Source organism: Manis javanica, chromosome 5 (genome assembly GCF_040802235.1).
Source record: "Manis javanica isolate MJ-LG chromosome 5, MJ_LKY, whole genome shotgun sequence".
NCBI lineage: Eukaryota > Metazoa > Chordata > Mammalia > Pholidota > Manidae > Manis > Manis javanica.
Window position 1 is genome coordinate 89,275,728 of NC_133160.1, and position 27,178 is coordinate 89,302,905.

A 27,178-nucleotide genomic window follows, 5' to 3' on the forward strand; every position below is an offset into this window, starting at 1 on the left:
ATCCTTGCATCCCTGGAACAAATCCTATTTGATCATGATGGATGTTCTTTTTGATGTATTTTTTAATTCAGTTTCCTAATATTTTGTTAAGTATTTTTGCATCTATGTTCATCAGGGATATTGGTCTGTAATTTTCTTTTTTTGTGGTGTCTTTGCCTGGTTTTGGTATTAGAGTGATGTTGGCTTTATATTATGAGTTTGGAAGTATTCCCTCCTCTTCTACTTGTTGGAAAACTTTAAGGAGGATTGGCATTAGGTCTTCATTAAATGTTTGATAATATTTAGCGATGAAGCCACCTGGTTCAGGCATTTTCCTCTTAGGTAGTTTTTTGATTATCAATTCAGTTTCATTGGGGGTAATTGGTCTGTTCAGATTTTCTGTTTCTTTCTGGCTCAGTCTTGGAAGGTTGTATTTTTCTAGAAAGTCATCCATTTCTTTTAGGTTATCCAATTTGTTAGCATATAATTTTTCATACTATTCTCTAAAAAATATTTGTTTTTCTGTGGTGTTCATGGTGATTTTTCCTCTCTCATTTCTGATTGTTTATGTGTGTACACACCCTTTTTTCTTGGTAAGTCTAGCTAGGTGCTTATCTATTTTGTTAATTTTCTCAAAGCAGCAGTTCCTGCTTAAATTGATTCTTTCTATTGCTTTACTCTTGATTTTATTTCTGCTCTAATCTTTATTATGTCCCTCTTTCTATTGACCTTGGGCCTCATTTGTTCTTCTTTTTCTAGTTTCATCAGTGAGTTTAGACTGCTAACATGGGATTGTTCTCCTTTCCTGAGGTAAGCCTGTATTGCAATATACTTCCCTCATAGCACGGCCTTCACTGTGTCCACAGATTTTACAGTGTTCAGTTATTGTTGTCATTTGTCTCCATATATTGCTTGATCTCTATTTTTATTTGGTCATTGATCCATTGATTATTTAGGAACATGTTGTTAAGCCTCCATGTTTTTGTGGGCTTTTTTGTTTTCTTTGCATAATTTATTTCTAGTTTCATACCTTTGTGGTCTGAGAAGCTGGTTGGTACAATTTCAATCCTTCTGAATTTACTGAGGCTCTTTTTTGGCCTAGTATGTGATCTGTGCTTGAAAATGTTCCATGTGAACTTGAAAAGAATGTGTATCCTGCTGCTTTTGGGTGGAGTGTCCTGTAGATGCCTGTTAGGTCCATCTGTTCTAGTGTGTTGTTCAATGCTTCTGTCTCCTTACTTATTTTCTGTCTGGTTGATCTGTTCTTTGGAGAGAGTGGTGTGTTGAAGTCTTCTTGAATGAATGCATTGCATTCTATTTCCCCCTTTAATTCTGTTAGTATTTTTTTCACATATGTAGGTGCTCCTATGTTGGGTGCATAGATATTTATAATGGTTATATCCTCTTGTTGGACTGACCCTCCTATCATTATGTAATATACTTCTTTGTCTCTTGTTACCCTCTTTGTTTTGAAGTCTATTTTGTCTGATACAAGTACTGCAACTCCTGCTTTTTTCTCCCTATTAGTTGCATGAAATATCTTTTTCCATCCCTTTACTTTTAGTCTGTAAATGTCTTTGGGATTGAAGTGAGACTCCTGTATGCAGCATATAGATGGGTCTTGTTTTTTTATCCACTCAGTGACTCTATGTCTTTTGATTGGTATATTCAGACCATTTACACTTAGGGTGATTATCGATATATAGGTACTTATTGCCATTGCAGGCTTTAAATTCATGGTTACCAAAGGTTCAAAGGTAGCTTCTTTACTATCTAACAGTCTAATTTGACTCACTTAGTATTCTATTACAAACACAATCTAAAGGTTCTTTTTTTTTTCTCCTCCTTTTTCTTCCTCCTCTATTCTTTATATACTGGGTATCATATACTTTACTCTTTGTGTATCCCTCGACTCAATTTGGGGGTAGTTTATTTAATTTTGCATTTGCTAAAAATTAATTGGTCTACTTACTTTATTGCAGTTGTATTTTCTCTGGTGACAGCTATTTAGCCTTAGGAGCACTTCCATCTGTAGCAGTCCCTCCAAAATACACTGCAGAGACAGTTTCTGGGAGGTAAATTCCATCAACCTTTGCTTATTTGGAAATTGTTTAATCCCTCCTTCAAATTTAAATGATCATCTTGCCAGGTAGAGTATTCTTAGTTCAAGGCTCTTCTGTTTCATGGCATTAACCATATCATGTCACTCCCTTCTGGCCTATAAGGTTTCTGTTGAGAAGCCTGATGGGTTTTCCTTTGTATGTGATCTTTTTTCTCTCTTTGGCTGTTTTTAATATTCTTTCCTTATCCTTGATTTTTGCCATTTAATTATTATATGACTTGGTGTTGTCTTCCTTGGATCTCTTGTGTTGGAAGATCTGTGCACCTCCATGGCCTGAGAGGCTATGTCCTTCCCCAAATTGGGGAAGTTTTCAGCAATTGCTCCTGTAGGACACTTTCTATCCCTTTTTCTCTCTATTCTTCTTCTGATATCCCTATAATGTGAATATTTTTCCATTTGGATTGGTCACATAGTTCTCTTAATATTCTTTCATTCCTAGAGATCCTTTTTTTCTCTCTGTGCCTCAGGTTCTTTGTATTCCTCTTCTCTAACTTCTATTTCATTTTCTATCTCCTCTACTTCATCTAATCTGCTTTTAAATCCCTCCATTTTATGTTTCATTTTTGATACTGTATTTTTCTAAGTTTCTTTCTCTTTCTTGAATTCCTCCCTGAGGTCTGTACTGTTTTTCTGTAGCTCTGTAAGTATGTTTATGATTTTTATTTTGAAATCTTTTTCAGGAAGATTGGTGATTTCAGTTTCACTTGGCCCTTTCTGGTGTTTGTGGGATTTTGATTTGTACCAGGTCTTTCGATGTTTCATATTTGTAAAAATAACTTGGAGTAGGCAGTGCTCTTTAGGGCTCTGAAGTTCTACACTCTGGAGCTGCTCAGTCCATGGAGTGATGCTGGGGATCGCAGGCGAGCGGCACTGGTGCCTGCCAGGAGGAAAGAGCTCTTTCCTCTTTCCCAGCTGCAGTGCCTGCCTGCACTGCCAGGGCCAGTGGGCCAAGCATGTAGGGAAGCACCTCTATGCTCTACCCTTTGTAGCTGTCATAGGCAGACCACCATCTGGCTGGCTTGGTGCAATGGCAGGAGCAGCAGGTTTGTAAGCCTGTGCTGGCTGGGAGGAAAGAGCAGCAGGTTGCATTTCATGGTGGAGGGCCTCAAAGCTGAGTTGCCAGCCAGGTGTAGAAGCACCTGATGCTACTGCAAGTCCCCACCCTGATGTCTTAGTGGGCTGGGACAACTTTGTCCACCTGTTCTTTCTCCTCAGCAGCAAGCTCTGTGCAATTCTTGCCCCTTTAGGAGCCCTCTCACTGTTGGGAAGTCTCTCAGAGTGCCCGCCTTTCTTTTGTCCCAGTATGGCTGGTTGTGGGTACCTGTTCTTGACAAGTGGCTGGAATCTCACTCTCTCCAAGTATTCCAACTGTCTTAGCTTTCCAAACCCACTAATATCCAGAGCACCATGTAATGTAGGTTCATCTCTGGGGCTGGGTGCTCAGCAGTCCTAGGCACCCACTCCCTCCATGCTCTGTTTCTCTTCCTCCCACCAATAAACTGGTGTGGGGAAAAGGTTTGGGTCTCCCCAGATTGTTACTTTGGTACTTTACCCTTTCCTGTGAGGTCTGCTTTTTTCCCCAGGTGTAGGTCATCTGCTGCTGCCTTCTTTCCTGTTGCTCTTTCAGGATTAGTTGTAAGGGCTATATTTTCAAATTATATGTGCAGGTTTCTGTCTCACCTCTCATTCCCCCATCTTTAATCCAATAATAAAAGGAAGTTTTATATTGTTCAAATTTTACTGTTGCAGATATTTTTTGAACCAGCTATTTAGACACATTGGATAATTTTTTAGAGCAATTTTTAGTTCTAGTGGTTTTTGTTTTCTGCATTGATATTACCTACTTAAGAATAGTTTTCATTCCCCTTTTATTAAAGTCTCTTCTATTTATTTCTGTCTCTTCCATTAATTCTGCTTCAATAGGAGCCAGCAGTTCTGATTGTTTAGTCTGATCTCCCTTCCTTAAGTTCCTGAGTCCTTAAGTGGATTGTAATTTTCCTTTGCCTGCTCCCCTGTGTCAGTTTCCTCAAATCTATAGTTCAAGTTCCTGGGATCTCTAAGGTAGTATCAAGGAAGTTTTTGTTCCTCTGGAACTAATAGCATAATAGCTGAAAACAGTAATTCTTCCACTTAGGCAATGGGTCTGGTGGTGATGGAATTAAAGTTCACCCAAATGCAGAGAAAGTTCAGCTTCCCCTAGGATTCTGGTACCAGCAGGACAGAGGACTCTCTCTGCAGAGACACCTCCCAGCAAGCAGACAAGTGCTGACCATCTACTGTCTTCTACCAGAAGAACCCTTTAATTCAACTCTCACAAGGCTCTCCTGTGTCTTTGGCTCTTCCTTTTCATGAACAGCATAGATCCCGAGGGCCAGAATCTTTTTATTATCTGGAGATTATTTGGCCCCAGATTTAGGTCAAGCTATACCAGTAGACTTATTTTAATGGTTCATTCCAAAGAAGTCTAAGGAAAAAGAAATGTCTGCAACTATGTATTCACATAGTGGCTTTCTCAGAAATCTTCCCCCACCCCAACTCTATACTCTGTTATATTTTTATTCCTCAAAGAACCAGCTCTTCTAGTTCTTATTAATATTGCTACTTGGTAATGTAGGCCTTTGATACATGTTTTATAATTGAAAAATCAGTGATCAAAAAAAATAAGTATTTTCAAATTCTATTTGAGAATATGTTTCCATTTATGAAAATAAAATCCTGGCTCTGGTTAATATGTAAGTGGCTTTATATATACAGCAATTATGTTTCTCTTGGCAGTATGCTAAGTAACATTTGATAAAATTAGGCTTTCATTTTTGCCAGTATTTTATTATTCAAAACATGTATGCATTTGCCTACTAATTGCCAGACATTGTTCTGGGTTCTCAGGGTACAGACATCAACAAAGTAGACAGAAATGCCCATTTACTGAGCATTGTCTTAGAGCTTACATTCTAGTGAAAGGCAGTATCTATGAAAATGTGAGGGTTATTTAAATAACAAGGCATCTTTACTGACCTCACATGGAATTTCAGTGGGAAGCACAATTGCCAGTGGTCTGGGGCTCCCTGAAGATTCTGGTAATTCTTCAAATTCATTTCTCTCACTTATTTCTCCAGAATGTTCTACTCTTGAGACTGTTGGAGTACTGACTGTAAGGTATTCCTCAGAACCTAGAGAAAAGTTGATGAACATGGATATTATAATTAAAGGCAATATTATTTTCTCCAGTACTATAAAGACAAATTTCTGAATAATTGATTTAATTAATATATGGGACAACTGAACTGAGCTTAAGATAGCTGAAATAATTGAACCAATGTCAATAATTAAAATAATTACTTTACAATTTAACGAGTATTATAACCTTGGTGACTAAACTAAACCAGCTACATAATAATGCATTCACCTACTAGTTAAAGGTTTACTCCCCAAACTCCAACCACCTCTTAATATTTTCTCTTAATATTAAAACAGTAAATCTGAAAAACATGAAACTTTCTCTTGAAATTTATTTTAATTGAAATTTATTTTAAATCGAAACAATTTAAATCAGAACAATTATTTATCCTTTGCATATATTTCAAATTTAAAAAAAAACTAGTTTAACAGTGAACTATTAGTTTTCATCAAATGTTAATATGTTCTGTGAAAAAAAAGTGTTTCATATCATATTATTTGGGTTTCTTTACTGGCAGCATTTCTAAGAACTCTGAAATATGCTAATGTGAATTTTGAATCTCAAAAAAGGGAAGCATCTTTGATTTCTTTTTCTTTTTAACATGTAGTAATTTAGCATTTGGTCTCAATAATTAAAACATTTTTCTCTATAGAAGAAAAAAATGGGTTAAGAGAGATGGATAAACTTTTTATTACTCAACTTTTCAAAGCCCAAAGCATTTGATTACAGCACAGAACCAGTGTGGCTGAAACCAAGGCTCTTGCAAGGAGATCACACCTGCGAAGTCTTAGGCCAACCCCAGAACTACCCCCTCAAATCCCTAAAGAGGGATGTGGAAAAAAGGGAAGGAAAGCAGTCTGCAAGAGGTAGAAACTGGTCTGACACTGTGTAAAGGCTTTGGTGTTGCTGGAAGTTGGCTTGGTATGAATAGCAACAATTTCACAAAACATCAACATCAAACAAGGCCACTCTCTCACCATGATGGATCAAGTCAGAGATGAAATACTTTGTAATCATGTCTGAATCCAGGCAAAAACATGAACATCACCCAAACCACAAAAAATAAGCAAACATCTGAATCCTGGCTCTAGTGAGTGAGCACTGCTTCCTTAACAATTCCAGCCTTAGCTTCTTTTAATTTCTCTTGCCTTCTAGATAGGTAATCTACTTCTCCCAGTTTGTCTGGGATTTTCCTGGTTTGGTCTCTGAACCTGCTGTGTCCCACGAGCTCCCTCGGTCTAAAGCTTACTGGTTGAATATACAGTCTCAAGCATAATTAGGTGGTCACCATGCTTCTCTATAAAATTCATGAATTTGCCAAATAATAAAATCATAACTCTTTTCTGACAGCAAGCAACCTATAAAAAAAAAGACACTCTGTTTCCTTGAACTCTCCCTCAGATCACTTGACAGAAGCTTAAGTCCTTTCTAACACCTTCTACAGGAAGTCTTTTCTAACACCTTCTTACTGAAACACCCCATGGTTTTCCATGGTGTACTTTCTCTTCATTGCATTTAGCAAAAAATCCAAATCATTCAAGCACAGGTGTATTCCTAGTAGTCTCTGGCTAAAGAACATTAACAGGATAAAAAGGAAAAAGAGTCAAAGGCAATACAGATGAATGTAGCTAGAATTTTGGTCTCACTGTATCCAAAAAAGTGAAGTTACCAGTTTCATACAGGCAATTCTATCAGTAAAGCAGAGTAATAAAAGAAATGCCCTTTAGAAAGCAGCTGTCTCCATGCCACATCTAGGGAGAACATTATTTTTTCTGTCTGATGAAAGTTACAGGAAAAAAATACAAGAGCACCTGGGAATTTCAGATTTCTCCTGGTACTAGTCTTGCTTGAATTGAAAAACAGCCTTTGTATCTCTAGTAATTTAAAAGATTCATAAGGAAGTCTCATTTCCTTTCTCTTCTCTTCCTCACTCTCTCTCTCTCTCTCTCTCTGTCTCCGTCTCTGTCTCTTTCTCTCTCTCACACACACATACACACACATCAAAACAGTGAAAGGTTATACAGAACTGGCTCAATCATTCTGTGAATTGATGAAAGAACAAGGAAACTGATTTTATCTAATATACCTAAAAACGAGGAGGTGCAGTCATTCTACCATGCCAGTACGTAGGATGCTTTCTGCTAATTCCTCGGTGGTATTAGGTTAAGAAGAGCTATTTTATTTACCCTTAGGACATAATCTTGGATGTACAAAAAGATTTATCTCTATGAGTGTTCACAGAAGCACTGTTTATAATACATAAAACTGGAAGCAGTCTAAGTAATAAGGCACCAGATAAAGTTATATAATGTGATGAGGATACTGTCACTAATAAAAGTTCCATCAAAGAAATTTAACAGTAAGGAACAAGTTCATTATATAACTGGAAAAAATTCAAGTTCCAAAACTGTCTGTTAGTAGGTTCCCATGTAAAATAAAAATTATAGGACTTCTGGATTCAGGTTCTCATGTAAGGAGCTTTAGAAGTTACCACTCCATTCTAACAAACAAAAAGCTGAAGAGACTGAAAAATCAACAACTCTACCTTGATCTTCGAAACAGTGGTGGACTAAGCACAAACTACTGCCCCTAAGGTTGATGAGACAGTCAGACAAATACAGGGACTCTCAGCTCACTGGAGCAGAAACTCAGGAGGGGAAACTACTCCAGGAACCAGTGCCAGGGTAGGAAAACCTGAACTGTAACTGACAAACTGCTGTATAATCGGTGTGGACAAGACTAAAAGTTAAAAATTTCAGAGGAATCCAGCCAAAGGGGAGACCCCACATTATTTTGAGATTTAACTCCAGGAGCTTGACTAGATCTGGTCCATAGTAAATACTGGAGAAAATTGTCCTCATGTTTTAAGCAGGGAGGAAAGTGGCCATTTAAAAATACTTCAGAGTACTCTGTTCTTCTTAAAAATGACTGCCATCAGGGGAAACTAGTTAACCAGTGCCTAACCTACTAGGGTATTATCAGAATCTAAGTAGTAGGGGGGAAGAGAAATACACAACAGCAGACCAGTGTAGCCATTTTGTCCCGCCTAAGAGGGAGGAAAAAAACTGAGAAAACTCTTGTGAGGTTAACAGTCCAGAGACACAGTCTTACCAATAACTAAGACCTAATTATAGAACTCTAGAAAACTTACCTTCCCCCCATACCCCTACATCACTAAAGGGTTGTTTATAGCAGTTCTTTTTACCCAATATATCATACCTATTGAGAAGAATTGCAAGGCATACCAAAGAGCAAAAAACACAATTTGAAGAGACAGAAAGCACGAACCAGACATGGCAGGGATGTTAGAATTATAAAATTAGGAATTTAAAATAACTCATTTATATGCCAAGGGCTCTAATGGATGAAGTACACAGCATGCAAGAACAGATGGGCAATGTAAGCAGAGAGAAGAAATCCAAAGAAAGAACCAAAGGAACATTAGAGGTTACAAATACTGGAACAAAAATGAAAAATACCTTTGATGGTTTTACTAGTAGACATGACTGAGAAAAGAACCTCTGAGCCAGAGGATGTATCAATAGAATCCTTAACAACTGAAGAGCAAAGGGAACAGACTGAAAACAGCAGAATATCCAAGGACTATGCAACTACTAAAAAGGTATAACATGTGTGTAATGGGAATATCACAGAAGAAGGAAAGAAAGGAAAATAAGAAATGTTTCAAACAATAAATATTGAGAATTTCCCCCAAATTAATGTCAGACTGGTACCCATAGATCTAGGATGTTCAGAGAACACCAAGAAGGAAAATCCCAAAAAAGCACTAGGGATAAAAAAATATTAAAAGAAGCTAGAGGAAAAAAACTTACCTGTGGAGAAATAAAGGAAAGAGTTATATTTGACTTCTTAGAAACCATATAAGCAGGAAGAGAGTGAAGTGAAATACTTGAGTGGAAGAGAAATAAACCACTACCCCAGAATTCTATACCTAATGAAGTTATCCTTTAAAAGTGAAGGAGAAATAAAGACTTCTCAGACAAACAAATATTGAGATAATTTGTTGTCAGCAGAACTGCCTACAAGAAAAGTCAAAAGAAGTTCTTGGCAAGAAGGAAAATAATATAGGTCAGAAATTCTGGCCTACATAAAGAAGGAAAACACACTGAGGAAGGAGTAACTGAAGGTCAAATAAAAACACTTATTTTTCTTATTTGTAATTGATCTAACATATAAGTGATTGTACAAAATAATAACAATGTATTAGATTATGTATACTTATGTATATCTTATATATATGTTTATATATAAGCAAAACAAATGATAGCATTGATATGATAAATCAATTCTTCAAGAAGATATAACAATTCTTAATGTGCATGCACATAACAACAGAGCATCAAACTATGTGAGGCAAAAACTGAGAGAACTTCAAGTAGAAACAGATGAATCTGCTATTACAGAGACTTCAGCACCTTTCAGAAATAGATTCAGTAGGCAAAGAAGTCAGTATGGACATAACTGAACCCAACATCACTAACTGACTGTATGTAATCAGCATCTACAGACTACTTCATCCAACAGCAACAGAATACATATTTTTCTAAAGCTCTCATGGAACATTCACCAAAACAGACCACATTCTGGGCCATAAAACACACCTTAACAAATTTAAACAAATTTAATCTTATACTACAATGGATTCAACTAGAAATCAATAAAAGAACCATAACTAGAAAAATCCCAAAATATGTGAAGATTAAATAATACACTTCTAAACAAATACAGATCAAAGAAAAAACCTCAAAAGAAATTTAAAAAATATTTTTAACTGAATGAAAGTGAACATGACTTATCAATGTGTGGGATGCAGCAAAAGCAGTACTTAGAGGAAATTTACAGCATTGAGCACATATATTAGAAAAGAAAAAGATGTAACATCAAATTTAAGTTTCTACTTTAGGAAACTAAAAAGTGAAGAGCAAATTAAATCCAGAGTGAGCAAAAGAAAAAGCAGAATTAGAGCAGGAACTAATGAAAATCAAAGCAGGAAATCAGTAGAAAAAAAAATGAAACCAAAGATCGATTCTTTGAAAAGATCAATAAAATTGATAAACCTCTAGCCAGGCTAACTAAAAATAAAAATAAAAATAAGAGAAAAGACACAAGTTACTAATATGAGCAATGCAAGAGGGAACATCACTCTAGATGGAGTTATGAGTACACGCAATAGATAATAACGGAATACTATGAATAACTCTATGCCCACTAGTTTGGCAAACTAGATGAAATGAACCACTTCCTTGAAAGACACAATTTGCCAAAACTAAACAAGAAAAAAATAGATAATCTGAATTGCCCTGCAGTCTATTTCTATTAAAAGAAATTGAATCTAGGATTAATAATTTTCCAAAATAGAAAGGACCGGCCCAGATTCACTGGTGAACTGTGCCAAACACTTAAGGAAAAAGTTACATCAATTCTCTATAGTTTCATTCAGAGGATTAAAGCAGAAGTAATATTTCCCAACTCATCCTATGAAACCAGCATTGCCCTAATACAAAAAACAAAGATACTACCAGGAAAGAAATTATAGACCAATGTGTCTCATGAACATAGATGCAAAAATCCTCAACAAAATATTAGCAAGTTGAATTAAGAAAAGAATAAAATGTGTAACTGACCAAGGGGGATTTATCCCAGTTATTCAAGATGTTAAATATTTTTAAAAATCTATATAATCCATCACAACAGGCTTAAATGAAAAAAATCACATGATCTTATCAATAGATACAGAAAAAGCAAGTGACAAAATCCAACACTGAGTCATAATAAAATCTCTCAGTAAACTAAGAATAAGGGAAACTTTCTCAACTTGATATAGCTTAACTACAAAAAGCATACAACTATTTCCAATGTGAAAAACTCAAAGCTTTCCCACTAAGGTCATGTGCAAGTCAAGGATATCCCTTCTTACCATTCCTTGTCATTGTCACATTGGAAGTCCTTGCTAATGCAATTAAGGCAAGAAAGGGAAATAAGAGGTATAGAGGTTAGGAAAGAAGACATAAAACTGTCTTGTTGGGAGAAACATAACTGGCTATGTTGTAAATTAAAAAGCATCAACAAACACAAAAAAAGAAATTCCTGGAACTATTAAGTTTCAGGAAGATTGCTAGATACAAGATTAAAAGTAGTTGCTTCTCTACATACCAATGAACAAGTAGAACTTGAAATTAAAAATGCAACACCATTTATATTAACATACCCAAATATGAAATACTTAGGTATAAATCTAACAAAATATGTACAAGATCTATATGACAAAAACTACTATATGGGAAATCTATGTACCTCCCTCTCAGTTTTGGTGTAAGCCTAAAACTGCTCTTAAAAAAATAAAGTCTTTAAAGAAAAAGTACACATATATTGAATTCAAGACATATTTTGAATATGTATAATAATAGTCTAGACTAGATACCAGAAATATCAGGAGTGGTGATTTCTGGCTGATGGAGTCATGAGTACTTTTATTGTATATATTACAAACTTGTTTTATAGGTTGTTTTTGTTTTACAGGTTGAACTGTATATATTTCTCAATACAGGAATGAATTGATCAAGATTACAGACTGAGCAAGTTTCTTTACCCCTCCTCTACCACATGTAAATGAAACACAGAAAAGATTATTTTCCTTATGTGTTATGACATACACATATGTAGGAAACACTTTTCTGCAAGTAGTATGCCGTGAAGTGCTCTATGTTAATGTGATCTACACAATTCCAAAAGTTATCACCTGGAATAAAGGTGACTCTCCTCTTTTAAGGTGAATACATTAGGAAAAATTAATCATGGATACAATAAGGCAAGATGATTTTATGTATTTTTTTAACGACCAATAAAATATATTGTAAACTTAGTATATAGTAAAATATTGCAAACTAAGAAAGCACTAGAAAATGTCTCCTTTTATGAATTATGTTTCAAAATTGTATATGTCATTTTTAAAGCTTGCCTTATGCCTTTCAAAATAGAAATTTTCTAATACTTTTTTCAGAAACTACTTTTAATGTAGATAATTTTTATTTGTTTCTATTTGTCACTTGATTAAACTTCATTTGGCATAAGGACAGATTTTGTGATAATAACAAAACTATTTGGAAACTGGAAAAAAAGTGGACTTTTATTTGTATCATATTTGAACTGCTTTTGTTACAGTGATTGGATAAAAAAGGTTATAATGATTCTTCATATCTATCAACAGTATAAACCAAAGCTCAGTTTCATCACAAATGATTTAGAAGCAACAACAAAAAACTAATGTAAAAGAAATATGCCACTGCTAAAAGAACCTTTTTTTCTCATACAACCTTAGGAAAGTACTAGTGTACTCTGAGCTTCAGGCTCCTCAATTATTTAATGGGGTAAATAGTGCCCTCCTGTTGGATTGCTTTGATCACATTTAATAATATATCTAATGCATCAGGCCTAGAATAGACATTCAATAATAGTTTCTTTCTCTTCTTTCTGATTTCTGTTATCAGAATGGGTGAAAGCAATGTTTTTTATTTTCAAAATATTCTAAATCAATCTTTCTCAGTTTGCATATCCAACTTTGATTTAGAAAGGACTGCAATACTCCTCTGGAATTTCAACACTGAACATTGTTTTTTTTCAAATTTATAGTCTTGATAAATGATTCTATAATCACAATATGGCTGATTTTATTAAGTATGCTTATGGCAGTACAGATTCTAGCATGCTTTTCTGGAATTTTAATGTCTTACCAAAGACTACAATACTCCCCACCACTCAATTCAGGTAAGTAAATGGATGTTTCTTTAAGAGATAAAGAAAACAAATGTACTGTACAAAGAAATATAATTATTACCAATCTATTGGCCTAGTCACTAGCATTCTTGAACAATCTTAATTCTCTCCTGTGCATTATAAGGGACATAAAATAAGAAATATTTCATTCAAAACTACCTCCAAAGCAAAAATAATAATTACAATAAATGTAATTTTTTGCCCACCAAACATATAAAAACAAATACACTCAGTATATGCTGGTTTCCAATAATAAGATAAATGTACTTTGTTTTAAATGCCCATTTTTTTCTCGGCACCTAACTTCACAAACTCTAGAGAAAAAGTTCTCCCAAACATTTCTATAAATATAAATGTGTACTTTACTCTGTAAATTTATACTACACTTTAGTCTTCATTTTAGTTCATAACATGATGAGATATTTCCAAGACAAAGTTTAGGGAAGGAGGCCTTTGATGGTTTGTGTGTTCCATTTTTACCTGCATCTCCATTCCATTCTCTTTATTTTATTTTCTCCTTTCCTATACTCTCTCTCCTTCTCATAATCCTTCACCCACTACCCACTTTTCCTTTGAGGGGTCTTTTCCTACTAGCCTTTTAGTCAAACCTCCTACACAGAAATGGTACTATACCTGGTAACTCGGAGATTGGTCTTCTGACCAGCAGTTTATTAGAAATGCAAACTCCCAGCCCCATCCCAGATCTGCTGAATCACAATTTTAAATCCCCAGCGATTTAAATACACATTGAAATTTGAGAAGCTATGTGCAGTAACAATTTGTACTGAGTGTGATATCTTTCCATAACATTATCATACCAAAAGCCATCAATAAAATTATATCATATATTGATTCATTTTCTTCTTTCTTGTCTATCCACCCACCTAGAATGTAAGCCTTTGAGATCAGACAATTGTCTTTCTCTTCCCTTCTACTTCTCCAGTGGATGCAACAGGGTTTTTCACATAGTACAGCTTTTGACCCTTGAACAACACAGGTTTGAATTGCCTAGGTCCACCTACACACACATGTTTTACAACAAATATATTGGAAAAATTTTTGGGAATGTGTGGCAATTTGAAAAACAGATGAACCTTGTAGCCTACAGATATCAAACAAATTAAGAAAAGGTATATAATGAATGCATAAAACAGATGTAGATACTAATCTATTTTATCATTTACCACCATAAAATCAGCATTAGGCTATTATTAAAGTTTTGGGGGTATCAAAGTTATGTGCAGATTTTTGACTCTGAAGGAGTTGGTGCCCCAACCCCTGTGTTGTTCAGGGGCCACCTGTAGATGCTTAACATTCATTGCTGGATTTAATGATTGAATAAATGCATGCCTACATTTTTGGGGGTATGGTGACTTGTATCTTAAGCTAGTAATTTATTATATAACACAGTCTGCTGGAGGTACGTCTGTAATTCAATCAGTATAGCCTTGAAGATAGGAACTGAACAAGACTAGAAAAAATTGACCATAACTTAGCACTAAACTTGCATCTCTTTTTCCTACACATTTTCATCATCTACATTTTTGGAGAGTTACTAAGGCAGTGTAAGCATTACATATGCTATCAACAGTTATCTCCCATAACTGGATATATGCAGCATGGAGGTAAAGAACTTGAAAGCCCAGTTAATAAGGCAAACCCTAATTATATCCTCTCTGAATAAGTTCAGCATGTATCAGTGATAATCCCTTTCAGCAAAGCATCCAGAGTGAAATAAAATTAAAATCTCTTAAGATTGCAAACAAAAACTGACCATCAGACTTTCAATTACTTACTTTAAGAAACAACTTTGTAAAATTCTGAATCCATTTTGATTGCTATATATCTTAGATCTAGGCTGCAAGGAAAATTTGTATAAACTGATCATTTCAACTTTGAATGTTAAATTACACATGGGGCATATAATTCATGAGAGCAGAAGTAAATAAAAAAGAATGACTTTTTGTGGTCCTACCAAACATTCCATTGAAAAAACGAGGGCATGATAATGCACACTCAACTCAGACATATTCAGCAATTTACCAGCTTCTTTTTGTTATTCTTTCCTTGCAATTAGGAAAGAAAAAGCATAGATAAATCCACATAGAGATTCATAAAAAATGTAGTATTTGAGCAGTGTTCCATATGAAGTTGTAATAGAATGAGATGTTTTTTGTTATAATGTTAGCTGAGTATGAAATCATACATAAGTATATGTGTATACGTACACATATATATGTATATGCATAGGCACATGTAAGTGATGTGTGTGTGTGTGTATAATATGACAAGAAAAAAATCATTATCTTAACAGTGATTATTTCTGAGAGGTGGGAATAAAAATCATTTTGAAAATTTTCTTGTTCATTCTTTATAATATACACTAGACTTTCAACAACCCATAAATATTACCTTTCTAAACAATCAGCCAAAAATGAACATCATCAAAAAATTATTCATCATTTTTATTGGATATTAGAGGACAGCAGAAATCCTATTTTCATAATCAAATTTATGTATTTTATATAAGAAATAAACACTCATTATATATAATTTAGAACACACAAATTAAGGAAAAGAAGAAAATAACATAGAATTCTTTCCTAGTGACAACCCCAGCAGCCTTTTTGAAAGAAGAATGCCAATACATACTTTTGAAAAGCTAAAATGAGATAATTCTTATATGTATTCATGCTATTAGGTACAATAATAATGCTTTACTTTCCATTGGCTCTTCACAATCAAGATGTTCATCTATATTTTATTTTGAACATACACTTCATTCTTATTCACTGAGGGGTACTGAATTTCTGTTGACACTTAAAGCTATTTGTAGGTAGTTTTCAAATTTTGTGAGTCAGAAATCATTCCTACCCTATAAATTGTCCAGCCAAATAGCTTCTTTTATTTCTCTTATAAAACGTAAAAAATGTGAAAAAAATACAGTACTTTGTATCAAAATGGGTTATAAAAATTAAAAGTAGATAAAATTAGCCTAGGAAGAAAGTAATACAGCTATTAAGCAGTCAATTTACAGCAAGAGCTTAAATTGTGCAAAGTATATGATGAGGACCTTCTGGTCCTTGAGAGAAAATAAAATTTCAACACTGATTAGAAAATGACTTGACTTTATTTTCCTTCTAAAAAGTTCTAAGTGGTTTAATAAGAGAGATGTTACTTCGTGTATCTGTATATCCTAAGGACACTAACACCACACATTAGCTACTAAGATAAAGACCACTGTGAGAGTCAAGCACTCAGACTGGCCTTCTCACAAGTGGGCTGTAAATGTAAAACAGTGAACAGGAGACAGGATTCTAGGCACTGGAACCATTCTCTCATCACTCTTCTCTTCAGTCTCTATGAGACTGAGGAATTGACTATCTTGTTCATTATTAACCATGATAGGTGCTCAATAATTATTTGTAAAATGGGTGAATTTATATATTTCAATTGGAAATGCTTGAAGGATATAGACTAGAGGAAGTGGGTTAAGAGTAGAAAAGTGCCAGCCTGTCTTTGTGAAGCATCTACCTACATGTAACTGTCTTCCCTTTGAGACTCTTGGGATCATCCATATTAATGTCAATTTTAAAGTTTCTGTTTTTGGTATTGCCTTTGGTACAGGTATTTACACATAGCTACAGATGCTAGTGCGATAGTCTTCAGGATAATACACAGGGATAAGTACACGGAAGCAAGAATAAGGCGTGTGTGTCTAATCTGACCTTCTCAGTGACTCAGCAGAGAAGTATATCAGTCTATGGAGTAATTAGACTTGGAGAATGACTTAGTGTCAGAAAGAGAAAGGAAGATATTAGAAGAGCAGGAATAGGATCCTAAAAAAAACAGAATTGAAATAGAGAGGAAGGCACATCCTTCCATAGTGTTAAAAGTCAGAGAGGTCCCTGCCCTTGGAAAGAGTTAAAAAAAAGAGGTTGTACATTTGAATGCCCTAAGTTTAAGCACCAAGAGAATTTTTTTTTTTTACTCCCTTGAATGAATGATTAAATTAAGTACAAAAGCATGAAAGAAACTATCGAAGAATATTACTCTCCACTTCAAATTTCATGCCTTTGCCACTGGAGTTCAGTTTCTCTGAAACCCTCAGCGAGTGACTACATTGTCTTAAGCAGATGTAACTCATGGCCTTTCCCCCTCCTATTGTCGCAAGGTCAGCCACGAGTTAATTGTCAGGAAAGTTGGAATTTTAACATGACCTTTTCTAGCTTAGCAAGTGAAAAAGAAGCTATAATAAATTCATTGCCTGAAAAGAAAAGAATTTTAAATAGAGATTTGATCTAAAATGAATACCATGGTTTTATAAACAAACCTCCTCAGGAATATTAATAGCAGTTAACAACTACTGAACATTTTCTATGTGCTAAATATGTGCTGAGTGCTTTGCACATATTTTTTTTTGATTTTATATATTATATATAAAATATTTTTTTGATTTATATATACTGACACATATATTATTTATGTATTATAATACATATTAACACTTTGATTATGTATATTAACACACTTGTACTCTACCATCTCCATGAAGTAGATGACAATATTACCCTCATCTTATAGGTTAATTCATTTATTCTTTGATATTTATGAGGCACCAAGGATGTACCAGATGCTACACAGGACACTGAGGTGTGGGCCTTCCTTCCCAGGACTTGAAGTCTGACAGGGGTGAGAACTAACGGGGTAGAGACAAACCACACACAAATAAACTGCAGAAAGGAGCAGATGCTGGGAAGTGCAGGGAAGAAAATGGAAGATAGGAAGGCTGATGGGGAGTTCTAGGGGGTTGCAGTTTTAAAAAAGGAAAATATGGCTTTGAGCAGAAAATGAGCTCTTACAAGGCCACACTGTTACTGTTGAAATCAAGCGGGAGACAAGCCAGTGAGACTTCAGAGACCCTTAATGACTACAGTATACTGTTTCTACACCCACAGTTAAATCCATGCATATGACTATTCATCACAGGAATGCTCTGGTAGAATCAAAGACACAAAACTTTCAGAGCTGTTAAAAACAACATATGGTCCAAAACTCTAGTGAAAATGTCTAAGGCGTTAATTCTTATGTTAGCATAGGATTATGCTCCATTTGACATTAAATTGATGCTGCAGTTAGGATGGGTGATACTGCAGTTAGGATGGGTGATTTGCACAGAAATGGAGTTGCCCCTGGAGTTCAGTTTCTCTGAAACCCTCAGTGAGTGACTACATTGTCTTAAGCAGATATAACTCCTGGCCTTTCCCGCCTCCTATTGTAGCAAGGTCAGCCATGAGTTAATTGTCAGGAAAGTTACTGTGTGTGGTGTGTATACCATTTTCTTTGCTCACTGGGTTAAATCATAAGACTGTTTATTTTACAAAGAATTCCTAGGGGGTTGACTCTTGCTGCCTGAAAAAATGATTCTTTCTAGAGCCAAACATGTGGAATTGTTATCAATAGGTAACGACAATTCTCAATCTAAACTGGATTTGAAGGACACAGATATATTTCTGATTATTTTTTTCTTTGAGTATCTTCAAATTCTTTGCAATTATCTAAGAGCAGAACTTGAACTCTGATAGCAGATTTTTTGGTATGTTTAAAAATATGTCTACCAATATTTTATACATTTTAAACAGTAATCAGTATCTTAACCTGATTATATAAGAATATTTCCATAAAATGTCAGGGGTACCTAAGGATTTTATCTTAGTTCCAAATTAAATAAAAAATTTCAGTGCCATATATATACATAAATAATGATAGTATGTGTTGTTTTTAGTTTTATATTTTGATTTAACTAGACAAAATGAAATAACTTGTTTCCATATAAAAGCAGCCTTTTAAAATAGTACTTTAATTTTCTTTCACTTTCTCATAAATACTATATATAAGCATAATCTTTCCTCTACTTGAATAACAGTTACAGAAAATGAATCTACCCACCCTTGGGGCAGAAATAGGTTTTGCTTTATTTCCCATGTATTCAGTGAGATTTATTCAAATGAGAATGGATTCTTTGCAGTTAGGCCTTGCAAAAGTTTCCTAAGGAAAATCAATAGATAAGTCCCTAAAAGAAATGTTTTGGGTTTGGTAAGAACAAGAAGTAACATGTATTGGTTCAGATTAAGTCTCAAATAACCTTGGGAGAGATTTATATACATAATTTTATTTAACCCTCACAATTACCTTGAGAGGCATACTATTATTTTCTGATTTTACCAATGAAGAGTTTTGAGTTTTTAAAAAGTCAAATAAATTGCCAAATTACAGAGCTGCACTCGAATCCAGGACTATCTGACTCTAAATGCTGCCTTCTTGGCCACAGAGTTACAATTTCCACCAAAGGTCACATCTCCTTGGCTGATCCACATACATCTTGCCCAGCCCCAGCTAGAACAATAAATTCTAGCCAGTTGGCCTCATCAGCTGACCTTCTGTTAAGAGCTAACAAGAGCCCTCATGACACTGTGCTTGCATCACCTGTGACAATGCTCCATTCCTACTGTAGCCCTTGCAGTCCCCTCCCCAGTCCCTGAAGGAGAATGCAACCACAAAATATTTTTTCATTCTTTCACCTGTTGTGCCTACTCCCATTTTCCCTCCCAATTAATTTTCAGTGCTCTAATCAATGGCTGCTCCCAGTGGAAGACCTTTCCCAATTTCCCCATCATTAGCTCTTTGGACACTTTCACTAGAAAGTTTCACATGGATCACATTATTTATATATTATTTATTTTCCTGCCTTGTTTATTAGATAGTGAGCTCTCGGTACCAGTAACTGATCATTTTGTTTTTAACTCAAAACCAGAGGTATGCCACATAGTAGAAGCTCAATAAATGTCAGTTAGCTAAAACCATTATTTGGAGTGAAATCAACCAAGCCAAAGGGAAAAATAGTACAAAGGAAGGTTCCTTATAATCAGTATATATGTTTCAGAGGAAAATTATATGAAGTTGAGTGATAAGGAAAAAGTAATAATACAGATAGGGCACTAACTAGAATGGGAAGTGGGGAAACATGTTAAACAGAGAATATTAGTTTTTCTTGATTATAGTAAAAGCATTCCTAATACCTAAATGAGTTCCAGAATTATTTTTTAAAAAGCATTCTTAATATCTAAATGTGACCCTAAAGTGGGAAATGATAATATACTTGATTCTAATGTTTGAACTAACAATGTGAAAATACATCCTAGAGATCAAAAAGCTAATATGAAGAAAGTGTCTTATGTATGGTGATCAGAGCAAATTGGTATGATTAAGATGCTGATGACAAAGCCACTGTGGGGTACCATTTATTGTTATTGAATCAAGGTTCATGTGACAGAAAATTTATCATAAAATGTACAAAGTAAGAAAGTAATATTCACAAGGAGATGTGAAAAAAACTTAACTATAATGAAATTAGATCAGTGAGGCAGGTATACTCACAAAGAAAATGGTAGATCAGGAAAAGCAGGTAATATTTTTGTTTGCAATTTTGAAATATCATGTCTAAAATGATGAAGAATAAATTTTGGATATAAAGGGAAATGTCTCAAGTGGAAAATATGGAAACTTACTTACTTTAAAAGTTGTAATTAAAAAAAAATATTACTGTGCTGTTCTAGAAAGGAAAACTTTTAAAGCTTATTTAGCATGAGAAAGACAGCAAACATAAGGACTGTATGATACTGCATTCAGACAAAATATACTATAAGTCTGTAAATCAAGACATGACCTAAGGCATAAAATATGTTAAATTGTGGCACTTGTGTTCAATCAAGAATGTGGCGGTGACATGCGAAAGCTTAGGCTCTCCCCACAATGGAAAGCACAGATGATGGGGAAGGAGAGGAGTTACTGCCTGTGAAGCATCAGCCTCAACAAAGCTCATTCCAATTATTACCACCTTGGGTTTTCATCCCAGACTGAAATACAAAATCCTGGACAATTTTATAAATACTATGATCAGATTTGAGTTTGTACATATCTAACTAATTAAAAACGGTCTGATATTCCCAAAGTACCCTAAAAGTTACTTTTTCAAACTCAACACAAAATTTATTCAGCAGTGTATGTACCTGAAAATGTGGGTCCATTCCAGCTCCATCATTATCTAGTTGCTTACCCTCCTATGTCTGTATTTTACTTAAAAATCAGAATGGTACTGTACCTCAACTCATTGTTTTTATGAGGACTAGGTAAGAAAATGTGGATTAAGTTCTTATAACAGTGTGTGGCTTACAGAAACTCATAACTGAATGCTAGAAAACATATTTTTGTAATGTAAGGAATAAAGGAATGGATTGATCATGAGTAAATAATGGAAGCGAAGTAATATGTTTTCTTGTGCAAGCACTAGTGTCATTAGAAAAATGGACATCAGAAGGTACTTGGTATGGATTTTCCCAGATTCTTCCCTACTCTGATAATATGGGTGCTGAAAAAATATAATGTGTTGGGGTCTCACTTGCATCATTTGTCAAATAACAATGTTGAAGAAGATATTACTTGAGATGACTTTTAACTTTAGAACTTTGAACTTGTAACTCTATGATTTACTTACAAAGGTTTTTAAAAAATAATTCTCCTGAAACAATATAAATGCCCATCAAGCACTGGTTAAATAAATTATTTTATCCAGTCACTGGAATAATAGTAATACAGAGCTATAGAAGAATAAGGTGACCTGTATGTGCTAACATGGAACAATCACCAATACGTATTAAGTGAAAGAAACAAAAGTACAGAAGAGAACACAGTTTATTACCATGAGTGCTTTAAAACGGTAGCAGATTTATATTAATGTATATGCTTACAATTCTATAAGAATACACAAGAAACTGTTGACAATGGCTGCCCCTTTTTGTACTATTGAAGCTTTTCTTTTGTTCATGTACATACAACCCTTTCAATGTTTAAAAAGCCAGCAAAGAAATACAATTTTATGAATTATCTGTTCAAACAATGAGACACCTTGTGTTAATTTCCTTTTTGTTTCTGCTAACAGTAACTAGAGCAACTCATTTTAGTTTTGTTAGGCTTTGTCAAAGTCGATCATACAGCCTCAGAAGTAGCTTACTTATCAATTAACTCAAAATGGATTAAAGACTTTAATATAAGACCTGAAACCATAACACTCCTAGAAGAAAACACAGCTGGTAAGTTCCTTGACACAGGTCCTGGCCATGATTTTTCGGACACCAAGGCAAAAGCAACAAAAGCAAGACTAAACAAATGATATTCATCAACCTGAAAAGCTCTACACAACAAAGGAAATTTTCAACAAAATGGAAAGGCAACCTACTGAACTGGGAGAACACATCTGCAAATTATATATCTGATAAGGGGTTAATATCCAAAATATATAAAGAATTATACTATTCAATAGCAAAAAATACAATGTGATTAAAAAATAGGCAGAAAACACATAATGTCAGGGGGGCGGGCATGAGGAAGGCCGTATAGCACAGAAGAGACAAGTAGTGACTCTATAGCATCTTACTATGCTGATGGACAGTGACTGTAATGGGGTTTGTAGTGGGGACTTGATAATGGGGGTAATCCAATAACCACAATGTTGCTCATTTGACTGTATATTAATGATACCATAATAAAAACATAGGCAGAAAATCTGAACAATTTTCCAAAAAGGACACACAGATGACCAACAGGTACATGAAAAGATGCTCAACATCACTAATCAAGGACATGCAAAACCACAATATTGCTTCACACCTGTAAGAATGATTATTATCAAAAAGACAACAAGCATCAAAATAGAACAACGGGCACTACATCAAACTAAAAAGCTTCTGTACAGCAAGGGACATCATCAGCAGAACAAAAAGGTATCCTACACAGTACAGAATGATGACTCATCTGATAAGGGGTTAGCATCCAAAAATATAAAGAACTCATATGCCTCAACACCTAAAAAACAAATAAACCGATTAAAAAAATGAGTAGAGGATCTGAAAAGAAAGTTCACCAAAGAAGAAATATGGATGGCCAACGGGCACATGAAAAGATGCTCCACATCACTAATTATCAGGGAAATGCAAATTAAAACTACAATAAGATATCACCTCAATACTAGTTAGGATGGCCAACATTCAAAAGACAAGAAACAACAAACACTGGCAAGGATGCAGAGAATGGGGAACCTTCCTACACTGTCTGTGGAAATGTAAATCAATTCAACCATTGTGGAAAGCAATACGGAGTTCCTCAAAAAACTAAGAACAGAAATATCATTTGACCTAGGAATTTCACTCCTAGGAATTTGCCTCAAGAAAACAAGGTTCCTGATTCAAAAGACATACCATCCCTATGTTTACTGCTGCCCTATTTAAAATAGCCTAGATATGGAAGCAACCTAAGTGTCCATCAATAGATGAATGGATAAAGAAGATGTGGTACATGCACACAGTGAATATTATTCAGCCATAAGAAGAAAAGAAATCCTTCCATTTGCAACAACATGGATGGAGCTAGAGAGTATTATGCTCAGTGAAATAAGCCAGGCGGAGAAAGACAAGTACCAAATGACTTCACTGATTTGTGGAGTATGGAAACAAAGCAGAAAAGAAGGAATAAAATAGCAGCAGACTCATAGACACCAAGAAGGGACCTAGTGGTTACCAAAGAAGAGGGCCTGGGGAAGGTGAGTGGGGAGGAAGAAGGGGATTAAGAAGCACTATAATTTGCAATCACAATATAGGTAGGTCACTGAGAAGGCAGTACAGCATGGAGAAGACAAGTAATGACTCTATAGCATCCTACTATGCTGATAGACAGTGACCACAATGAAGGGGGTGACGACTTTGTAATATGGGTGAATGTTGAATCACTGCTGTTTATTTGAAACCATCATAAGATTGTATATCAATGATACTTTAATAAAAAAAAGACAACAAAAAATAAAATAATTCTTCATATGAAGGACTAGAAAAATCTTCATTATAAATTTATAACTTCTTCCATTTTTCATAATAGTTTATCTGTAGCTTATTTCTGAAACACTTTTGCTTCTCCCTGTGTTGTGCATAATTCTGTATAATTAAGATTGTTATTGCCACTTAAATCTATGTTTTATTAAAATATTAATAGTAATACTTCATTTCATTATTTTGAACTATTTGTTTCAAATTGGAATCTTTCATTAGAGTGTAACATTGGTTTGGGTGAAATTTTCATTTTCTTATTAAGCAGTTATTAATCTATCATTCTGAGCTGAACACAAAACTTGACATCCTGGACTACTATTTCAGAATTTTTAAAACTTAAAAAAATAATTGTATTCCCACATTTATTCAGGAGTATAGTCTCATACTTGCCACTTATTCTTTGCCTTTTACTCTAACATAAATTATGATTTTGCTTTAAAATGATACTAAGTACATATTTGACGAGTACCCTCTCAACTTTTAAACAGCTTATATTCTAAACTATAAGAATTTATCTTTGGAATGGAATATGCCAAAATGTTAACAGTGATTGCCTCCAGGTATTGTCATTCTAAGTGACATTTTTTGCATGCTTCTTTTATATTTTCTGTACTCTTCAGATATTTTGCAATAAGCATATATTATTTTATAATTTAAAAAACTTAAATATTTTTCCTTGGATTTTCTAAGAATTATTACACATAATTAAAAGTTAATGCAATATATTTGGGATCGAATAAACTATAAAATTAAATATGTGAAATTATATAGTATTTTTCTTAAGAAGGAAAGTAGAAAAAAACCAATTGTATAGCTCCTTTTTCCTAACTTCTAAATAGCTGTAAAAGAAGACTAAGAAACAATTACAGATTAAACATAAGCCATACTTTTACATATTTTAAAAGAATTTCAATGAGTTGTAAAGAACTTGGCCAGCTGAATAAGAGAATTATTGTATATGGTTCTAGTCATTGTGAATAATGGAACAATGACTGAAAAAAATCACTCTGGCTTTAGAAGCTCCAGACTAGAAAAAGTGTTGATAGAGCATTTGTTAGGGCATTAGGTAGCATTGGAGTAGGGCCGAAAAATATGTGTTCTCAATTACCATAATGTTAGTAAAATTGAATTTCTGTTGAGGTACTTAAATAAAAGGAAATGCTGAATAAAGGCTAAGGTTCTTTATATGAGAAGTTATTAAAGAGATTGATGAACATTACTTACATCCCTACAAATACATTGTATAGCATTATGATACTATTAAGAGTAAAAAAAAAAGACCCCTCACAGACACAGGATGAATTTAGAAGGAGGATTTGCATTGATTTCCGTCTGCCCCAACATTCCCATTATAACACAAAAGGAAATTATAGTTGCCTAGAGTACAACCATAAAAATTTAATGGATAAATACAGTTCTTGGGAATACAAGTAATTCCAACTCTGCTATTATGCAATTTAGTAAGAGGTGATTTAAAATTTTTTCAGCTCCCCCAATGTACAGGAATATTAAGACACTAGGAAAGTAATTTTAAATATCTCACATAAACTTAAGGTGAAAAATGTATATCCTCAGTGAGTGTAAGTGAAATTTCCATTTGTGGTATCATAAAATGTCTGACTTTTTAAATCTTTTAAAAATTTGTCAACATAATTTAAACTGCCTATTGTGTTTCTCAGTGAAGAATTAAGTTAAAATATAAGGTCCTCTCACTTTATTCCCTATCTGAAATATAAAAATATGGTAAATCTATGCTAGATACATCATTTTGTATCAAGCTGTTAGTTGATCTGATGTAATCCTATGTTTTAACTTATAGCATAAAAATAAGTGTAGATGAGAAAATGTTACTAATGTTAAGAAAATAAAGTTTAAAGTGTCTGTCTAGTAAAATAATTACCAAAACTTGGCAGATGGTTGGTTACCGGCTAAAGTAAGGCATTTTAAGTCAAACACAGTTCATACATAAAATTTCCCTCCCATGGCCCAATCACTATTTGAGTGTGAAGTTCTATGGACCTAGGTTATAGTTCTGCAGGATTCAGGATCCTGAGTGTATTGACAGAAAATTCAGGGTTAGATCTTTTATTTAATGAGAAAGAGTAATATTTTGCCTTATTGCACTATACATAATTTCTTCCCTTTAACCCTAGAGTTAGTGTTCAGAGAAGGCTGAGATTGGCACTGGTAATGGAGCAGATGACCATTTCCCATGTGGTACTGAAAAATGAAAAAGACCAACTTTAAGCAAAAGTGAAGACAAAATCATTTAAAGGGAAGTGGAATTTTTAGAGTAGCAAGGAATGACATAAGCTAGCTATTACGTAGTTCCTAGCATAATAATGCTGAATAATAGGAAACAGTATACCTTAGCTTTGATTCAGAAAGGGAGGTGGGAGAAATCTGGTATAAAGAGCATCACATTCATGTTATGGCTATGGTAAAAAGCTACCTAGAGTAGTGTTCAAAATACCACTACCAACACAACTAATCATCAAATGCCTTTAGATGATTTTATTAGCAATAAATACCTTGTATTACATTTTGGATCTAGGACTAATACGCTTCTACTAACAATTTTGGTGTTTGAGTTTCACTCTTCAATATATATATATATATATATATGTATGTATATAATGGCCAAAAAATGACATTAGGAAACAAAATAAAATAGAAAATAATAAAAAACAAAATTTAAAGAGAACTTCCTCAAAGAGAAGCTGAACATATACCATAAATTGAGGAAAATGGCTTGAAACTTTAGTCTCTGCAGCCTTAGAAATAATTTGAGCTACTCTGTTAAAATGTGCAATCCAGAGAAACTTTTTCAGACAAAATAAATTTCTTGTGTAAAGCATCACATATCTGAACTCACATTTATAATTCAGTCTTTTTGAGTAATACACTTTTCAAATAATCCATCATTTTAATTGGAATTCTGAAGTTATAATGAACTATTAGTTTCTTAGAGAAAGAAAAAAAGCAGGTATTCAATCCTTGAATCTAAAAGTTGGCAGCTAATAATTTTTCAAATCTTAATACATTCTACAAGTATGAAACAATTCTACTGGCCTTTGTCCTAATATACTAAGTTATCATTATACATTTACTGCTAGAATTAATTATTGTCTAAATTAGTGAACAATCAGTGTATGTGTTTTCAATCAT

General features: G+C 34.2%; 1 protein-coding gene across 8 annotated transcripts in view; it reads right to left on the bottom strand.

The window, feature by feature from the left end:
* The window catches only part of BANK1 (B cell scaffold protein with ankyrin repeats 1), a 328,379-nt gene that overhangs the window by 230,917 nt on the left and 70,284 nt on the right, over positions 1-27,178 (bottom strand). For all 8 annotated transcript variants that reach the window (XR_005061796.2, XR_005061797.2, XM_037020171.2 and 5 more), the window contains exon 3: positions 5,117-5,271. Coding sequence is in view for 6 of the 8 variants with exons in the window: in XM_037020171.2 (XP_036876066.2) it covers positions 5,117-5,271 (155 nt within the window). In the remaining 2 variants the exon portion in view is untranslated. The remainder of the gene's footprint in view (positions 1-5,116; positions 5,272-27,178) is intronic.